At 41.7% G+C, this 8,413-nt stretch overlaps 1 protein-coding gene across 1 annotated transcript; it reads left to right on the plus strand.

The window, feature by feature from the left end:
* Positions 1 to 334: 334 nt before the first annotated feature.
* Positions 335 to 1,468, plus strand: LOC122017813 (ricin B-like lectin R40G3). Its single transcript, XM_042575517.1, has 4 exons — positions 335 to 585; positions 706 to 828; positions 930 to 1,158; positions 1,245 to 1,468. The coding sequence occupies exons 1-4, from the start codon at positions 373 to 375 to the stop codon at positions 1,253 to 1,255; spliced, it is 576 nt and encodes a 191-aa protein (XP_042431451.1). The 5' UTR covers positions 335 to 372; the 3' UTR covers positions 1,256 to 1,468.
* Positions 1,469 to 8,413: the final 6,945 nt, after the last annotated feature.

Genomic DNA, 8,413 nt, shown 5'->3' on the forward strand with positions numbered 1-8,413 from the left:
AAGATGCTCAAACGTAGAAAACGCGAATTTATATAAGAGAATAATAAAAAGTCAGAAAATGATCACGCTCGAGCTACTCCGCCCTTTTTCCTCGGGCCCACAGTTGCGTACATTCTCCGGCCTGTTGAACCATGGTCTCCTACGTGTCAAAGCACGTTAGTATCCAAGCGGGAGAGGAGGTAGTTTCCCGGGCAGATTATCTCCGGATACATAATATATATGAATTTTTCTCCCAAAATTTTGAATTTTCAAAATTATATTATTCTCCTCGTTCACATCAATCAAGATCAGATTCCCGTGTCAAGCCGCGCCTATAAAGCGGCGTGTCCATCGATTCGATCGAGCTCAGTGCCAATCAAGTAGGAGTTCGATATGGTGAACCACTTCTTCAGCCGCCACCGCCAGCGCAACCCGCCGCCGCCCTCCTGCGACTTCGGCCCTCCGCCGGCCTCCTACGACTACGGCCGCCCCCAGCCGCCGCCCCGCACGGTGAAGATCTACACCAAGGCCGAGCCCAGCTTCTCCCTCTCCATCCGTAACGGCGACGTCATCCTCGCCCCCGACGACCCCCTGGACGACTACCAGGTACGACGCCGGCTGATCATCTCGAACGCCTCGATCGAATTAATTAATCTCCTGAATAAAATCTTCATTTATCTATATCTTCTAAATTCGATCGAATCGAATTGAATCGAATTCTCGCAGCACTGGTACAAAGACACGAGGTTCAGCAACGAGGTGACCGACGACGAAGGCTTCCCGAGCTTCGCCCTCGTCAACAAAGTCACCGGCCAAGCCATCAAGCACTCCATCGGAGCCAAATACCCCGTAATTTTTACGATCAGATTCTATATATACCAATGGTTGATTGCAAACGATTGCTAGATTTGATACGGATCTTTCTTTGATCGATGAATCTATCCGGCCAGGTGAGGCTGATCGAGTACAATCCGGATTACCTGGACGAGTCGGTGCTGTGGTCGGAGAGCAACGACACCGGCAGCGGCTTCCGGTGCATCCGCATGGTGAACAACAGCCGCCTCAACTTCGACGCCTTCCACGGCGACAAGGATCACGGCGGCGTCCGCGACGGCACCACCGTCGTCCTCTGGGAGTGGCTCAAGGGCGACAACCAGCGCTGGAAGATCGTCCCACAGCGTAATTATATTAATTAATTAACCATATTTAGAAAGTAATTAATTGATATGATTAATTATGCTAATTGGAGTTTAATTAATTTTCAGGTGCAGGCTAAAGTAATACGCGCGATAAGAGATCTGGCGAGCATTTACGTTAAGATTAATAAATAAACTGTGTCTTAATTGTAATAAGGCATGCAGATTATAACTATGTGGTGAATAAAAGAGTGCTAATAAAGAATAAGAAGATGTTAATTATCTGGAGAAGGACAGCTCCTGTATTTACAGATATGGCTTTTACGATGAATATATGAAAATTTTAAATATTAGATATTGTAAATTCGACTTTATTTTTCTAATTTACTTCAGGTAGAATTATTTACTTAATTTTTAATCATTATTATGGCAATTAGGAAACAAAGGTAAAATTGTTTGATTAATAAAATGATGAACAAAGTGTCAAATTTTCAAAATATTCATGGATTCGAATTTAAATTTTTTTAATTGTTCGGTACTTTACCTCACGCGTGTGAACATAAATGTTTTTTTATATAATAATTGATCCTCTCTAAACGCTGAATCGATGGACGCTGGGCACGTGACGCTCTCCGAACTGATGACGTGGATCTCCGACCGGCTGTATGGATCTCCGACGAACCTGCAAGGAAGTCGGGTCGGGAAGGGGTTCCCGGCGATGACTCTCCGACGCTCAAGTCAGGCAAGAGGAAAATATGAAGTGGCTCCGAAGATGCGAGATCGCGTACCTCCGTCGAAGTCTAAGGGTTCTTATATAGAGCTGTGGGGAGGCGTATGCACACCTACCGAGGCATACACGTGTCCTTTACCATACCTTAGTATGGGCTTGTCAGAGGAACATGTCTGACATCATACAGCTACAGTCCGAGCACCTCTCTAATGGGACAACAGAACCTTCTGTCGTAAGATTCTGCGTATGGCTTGATCGTTGAATATGCATGTTGTCAGAAGATGTTCCCCAATGTCCCCTTGCCCTTGTCTTCTTTTTCCCCACGCCGAGTGTCCAACCACTCGGCAATCTCCAATCGTCCGACTGGGCACAGGTATTGGTCCGACCGGGAGGATTCCCAGTCGCGTGCTCGGCTGAGACTGTTCCTTCACAGCAATGCTGTTTTATGACTCTGCCGAGCGGGCTACCCGCTCAGCTCGGCGACCTTGTTCACCATGAGCGTCGGAAACCCGACTCCTCGTCTGGTTGTCTTTGATTCCGCTTGGATCCGTTCGGCCGATTGACCCTACTCTTCTCCGATCGGTCGTTTGACTTTTGACCTCTGCGTGACGTTGACTCCCCTCCAGAGGGGGTCCCCCGAGCTTACTGCCGGATCAATAATAATAATAATAAATTATTTATTTTTTCAATTAATATTATACATCTAATTTACGTCGACTAATTTAAGATGATCAATTATCGATCTCATAAAAAATTTCTATCGATTATCATGATAAATTAAAAAATATTCAAATCTACTATTAATTATTTAACATTCTTCAATCAGTCGTCTATGACTTAATGAATGTATTTATTAAATATTATATTAGTTATCATTAAATTCTTATGTATTTATTAGAATTTTACATTAGTGTATTTATTAAATATTTGTATCATGCATTGTTTTAAAAAAGTTCTTTAATAAGAATAATTTTAATTTTATTTTTAATATTTTAATTTTCTATCCTAGTATATATTTACACATCATCTATCAACTCTCATCCAAAGGTAAGGAAATCAGAACTTTCTTCGTAAACAATCAATTTGCCAAAATTCAAAGTGTAAATGAATAAAGATGCTACTTGGGGATGACTTATTAGTTTATTGAGAGTTCATCTCAATCATCATAGCCACAACTTCAATAATCGAATACAGAGTAAACTAACCCCCGCGGGCTGGATTAACCGGTTAAGGCGTGGCATCCTTGCACAATAAGTTGTAGGGTCGAAGGTCCACGGACGCGCACTGGATGAATAATCTGAGCCGGCTGTGTTAAATTCCGGAGACACCACGCTTTACCCGGGCCAGCATTCACCGCTGATTTACCTCCTCCTAGGATCCCTGTGGGGCTAAACCTAGGGGGCCATTGGACGGCGGAACCCGCCTTTTTTGCACAATGAATACAGAGTAAACTAGCCCACGGAGTAATAGTATAGTCGCAGGTATTTTCTCAATTTCTCAAGGATTAAGTTTCATTTTTTGTTAATTAACAAATGAATTTTAAGTACTATGTGATCTAAAAATTTTAGTCTGATAGGTAATTTACTATGAGCGCTTTTTACTTAAAATCTTAGATTAATGAGCATTTTTTTATGAGTGTTTTTATTTAAAAATCTTAGATTGATAGGTCATTTACTATGAGCATTTTTTATTTATCCTAATGAAAGATAGAAAAAAATTTTGGAGTCGGACCGATCACTTTAAGATTAGTCAATGTCAATTAAAAAATTTTTTAAAAAAAAGTTAAAAAAAAAACCTCGGGGGCAATGGTGCAGTGGTAGGCCACTTTCTAAGTGGCCCAGACATCTAAAAGTTTGAATTTCGATGAATTAATGGATGAATTTTTCTTAATGGATGGTTAATCTAAGAATGATGGGTTAATGAGTCACCTGTTGCAAGTGCTTCCCAATTTATCCATGTCGTCGTTGGAAACTGCAGTGGAACTAGACTAGTCATCCCTAGTATTAGTTGGTGTAAGATGAATTCTTAGTGCTAACTAAAAAAAATATAGAGTTAAACAAGCTTCCCAGAAATGATGCAGCGGTAGTCTCCCAAGCACTCATAGTTTGATTCCCAGTTATAACGTACTATAGAGCATTTTCCTCCTGTGAAATGATATACCGGAAATGTTGGGCTAGTGAGTCGTCTGTTGCGAACACTTCAAGATTTACTCTGATCGCCAGTGGAAAATTTTTCTGGCACCAAGCCAGTCATATCAGGATTACTCGGCCTGAAGGTCTGGATACCTATGCTAGTTAAAAAATAAAATATTAAACAAGAGTTATGGTGTTGATACAGTGATAAAGATGGGCCCCTAAAACGTGGGTCAAAGTAGGGAAGACCAACTGACATGAAGGTCAAAGTCAAGCGGTCAAAGTCACATGGTCGGACGTGTTAGTACCCTCAATGTGGTTTTGATGTGATCAATCAAGTCAGGTTAGGTCCTGTTGGTTTTTAACCCTGTGTTTAAGTGTGCAAGAACTTAGGAGCACAAGAAGTCAAGCAAAAGATGCAGCTAGCGGGAAAGACGGCACGGGAGAGAGCCGATGGGCTCGGTGCGTCCGAGGGACGAAATGCTGCTGAAGAGTACACGGGTAGACGAGAATGGAGCGTACAGTGTTTCTGAGGGACGAGAAGCCGGAGCGGAAGGTTACTCGAGGAGAAGAGCAAAAGACGTAGCCAGCGAGAAGGATGACACGGGAGAGAGCTGACGAGCTCGGTGCGTCAGAGGGATGAGGCACTGTGGAAGAGTACGCAGGTAGACGAGAAGGAAGCACGCGACGATTTCAACAAACAAGAAGCCAAGAGCGGAAGGTTGCTCGAGAAGGCCGGAAGTTGGGCTCGGGTGAGCCCTATCCCGGATGGTCGAGATCACCCAAGCGAGCGGAGCCAGAGTGAAAGCCCCGAATCAAGGCGAGTGGAACCGGAGAGGAAGACTAGGACCGAAAGTCAACAAAATATTGACTTTTCGGTCTGGGGCACCCGGACCGTGATGTTTATCCAGAATGCGTCAAACACGGTTCGTTGCGACGATTCCAGGCACCCAGACCGTGATGTTTATCCCAAACGCATCAAAAGTGATCCGTTGTGACGGGGATAAAGTTGTATCCTCCTCCGAGCGCATGAAACCCTTTCATACGCCTCGACCAGGGTTATAAATACAGCCCTGGTCCTAGAAGCTATAATAGGACTTGAGAAACACTTGTAATTGATTCTACTTGATTCTAGCTTTGCTATTGTGAGTCATCAACGTTGTAAGAGGCTTCTCCACCTGAAGGAGACTTTGATAGTGAGCTTCAACTGTCTTAGATTAACAACCTCCCCAGTTGTAACCAAGTAAATCATTTACGCCTCTTCATGTTAATTTTATTTTCTTAATTTTTATGCAAGTGTTTAATTAAGCTATAACGTCTGAGGAAGGTTCATTTAATTTTGCAGAGCTATTCACCCCCCTCTAGTTGGCCGCCAGCGGTCCCAACAAGTGGTATTAGAGTCAGGACGCCTCAAAAGGACTAACCGCTGACTGAAGCAAATAAGAAATGGCCAGAGCTAGCATCTACCCACCAACGTTCGAGGGGGAGTTCACATTTTGGAAGCGACGAATGGAGGTATTTCATAAAACATATTTTAATATTTTATTAATAATGAAATATGATTCTGAAGTACCGAAGAACACGAACAGAGAAGAAATCGAGAAACACCTCTAGACCAAAAAACAGCACGATGATTTTACGTCAAATGGTAAGGCTGAATTTCATCTTTTAAGTGTACTACCGGTTGAAGATCTCAACAAAATCGATGACTACCAAAGTGCAAAAGAACTTTGGGAAAAGTTCTTGAAGCTCCATGAAAACCCAAATGAAGTCGAATCCAACTCCTCGATGGACACCAAGTCATCATCAGAAGAATCTGAAATCGAGGAAATCATCGGAACAACTCTAATAGCCGAGTACCTACCAGAAGACGAAGTAAGCTCATTCCAACGAAAGCATCGATGAAGAGGGAGCATCGTCAGAGAAAAGCATCACTACAAGGGGAGCATCAGAAATCGATATGGTAAGTCAAGTAAGTTAACTTCCTCCAGAGCAATTATATAAATTTGTGCAAATACTAAGTAAATCATTGTATAAGAAGAGAACAAAGTATATCAAATCAAAGAAAAAATTTGAGAAATTAATATATGAAAATTCAAAATTAAAATACAAAATAGAAATATTAGAAAATGATAATTCATGCATAAATATTTTTCTCACTCCATAAAGAAATTTTAAATATCATCGAAAGCTTAATTGGTATTATAAATTTCATAAGGGGCAAATTATAAAATTATCTAGAAAATATTTTTATAAAAAATTCTTGATAAATCCAGTAGGTAGGAACCGATATTGGGTTCTAAAATCATGTTTAAATTAAGTATCTTTGCATGATTTATGTTAGAAATTAATTAGAACTTAATTTTTTAGAAAGAAAACTTTTTCGAATTTTCTGTTGGTGAATTTTCTATAAACTCTCGAAAAGTCAATTATTGAAATTTTACATTTCTGCAAAGTCACTTGCTATTATATATTCTCAGAAAATATTTCAATTTTTTTAATAACTATGGTTAAGCATTTTTTAAATCTGACTTTATGTAGATCAGAAGTTATTTTTGCTGAATATTATATATTTTTTTACTGATCTATTGTTGTAAAAATTTTCAGAATTTTTTTCTCCAAATCTTCTTGTTTTTTTCATATTTTTTCTAAAACCCGTAGGCATTTTAGACCTTCCAAGTAATATATTTAACATACCCCACTTTTAATGTGATCAAAAAGGGAAGTAGTAAAGATTAAGTCTAAAGGGAGGGTAGTACAGAATTTTAAATTTTAATTTTTGCACTTAATTTTTGTACTTGCAAAGTTTTTTTATAAATTGCTATTTGTTTACCCTAACTTAACTTGGGTATGACCACATCAAAAGGGGAAGATTGTTGGTACCCAAAGGTGATTTTGATGTGATCAACCATGTTATATTAGGTCCTATTGGTTTTTAACCCTATGTATAAGTATGCAGGAACTTAGGAGCACAGGAAGTCGAGCAAAAGACGCAGCTAATGAGAAGGATGACATGAGAGAGAGCCGACGTGCTCAGTGTGTTTGAGGGACGAGATGCTGCAAAAGAGTACGCAAGCAGACAAGAAGGGAGCATGCAATGTTTCCGAGGGATGAGAAGCCGGAGTGGAAGGTTGCTTGAGGAGAAGAGCAAAATATGCAGTCAGCGAGAAGGACAGCATGGGAGCGAGCCGACGAGCTCGATGTGTCCAAGGGACGAGGCTCTACGGAAGAGTACGTCAGTGAACAAGAAGGAAGCACGTGACGATTCTGAGTGACGAGAAGCCAGGAGCGGAAGGTTGCTCGAGAAAGTCGGAAGTTGTGTTCGAGTGAGCCCTATTCCGGATGGCCGAGATCACCCAATGAGCGGAGCCGGAGCGGAAAACCCGGATCAAGGCGAGCGGAGCTGGAGTCGAAGACCGGGACCGAAAGTCAACAAAATGTTGACTTTTTGGTTCGGGGTGGCCCGACCCAGTTTGGGGCGCCCGAACCAGTCCGGGGTGCCTAGAACCCTTCCGGGCAATCGGACCGTGATGTTTATCAGGAACGCGTCAAACACAATCTGTTGCGACGGGGATAAAGTTTTATCCCCCTCTAGGCGCCTAGAACTCTTCCAGGGGCCCCAACTAGGGCTATAAATGTAGCCCTGGTCCCAGAAGCTAGAATAGGACTTGAGAAACACTTGTAATTGATTCTATTTGATTCTAGCTTTGTTATTGTGAGCCATCAACGTTGTAAGAGGCTTCTCCGCCTGAAAGAGACTTAGATAGTGAGCTTCAACTGTCTTGCATTAACAATCTCCCCGGTTGTAACCAAGTAAATCGCTTGTGCCTCTTTCTTTTAGTCTCTTATTTATTATATGCAAGTGTTAGTTTAATTTAGCTTGTAAAGTCCGAGGAAGATGTGTTTTAATTTTGCAAGGCTATTCACCCCCTCTAGCCGCGCCCAGCGATCCTAACAGGATGGACCTGGAACTGCTGACTAGGCTAGGTTGGCTGAGCCTCGCATCACCAATTAGACGTGAAGGATCGACTGAACCACCCGAGCGGTCATCCTTCACAATTTGCAGACAAGGTTTGAAGCTAAGTAATAATTTATCTGGCCCACCGCCCTATCTAATCGAACCTAGGGGTCAATCGAACATATTGCACCTCCTTGGCAAAATGAAGGGTCGAGTGAAAAATGAGTTGTTAACTGCATTCTGTAACACCGAGCTGGCGATCTCCCTACTGAGTGGTCGTCGGTAGGCTTACAGCGGGACTCACATACATGTCATGTCATACTCTTTTGGAAGTTTATGCTATAAAGGACAGAGAATATCCTGCAGACAAATCATGCTTTAGAAGCTTCCAACCTGTCAAATCACAGAGATTTGCATACTCGTTTAAGAAAAGGTATTAGAAGCACTTTATGACCTATCCTTCCTTAGGAAAGATTTG

Source organism: Zingiber officinale, chromosome 8B (genome assembly GCF_018446385.1).
Source record: "Zingiber officinale cultivar Zhangliang chromosome 8B, Zo_v1.1, whole genome shotgun sequence".
In the NCBI taxonomy this organism is placed as follows: domain Eukaryota; kingdom Viridiplantae; phylum Streptophyta; class Magnoliopsida; order Zingiberales; family Zingiberaceae; genus Zingiber; species Zingiber officinale.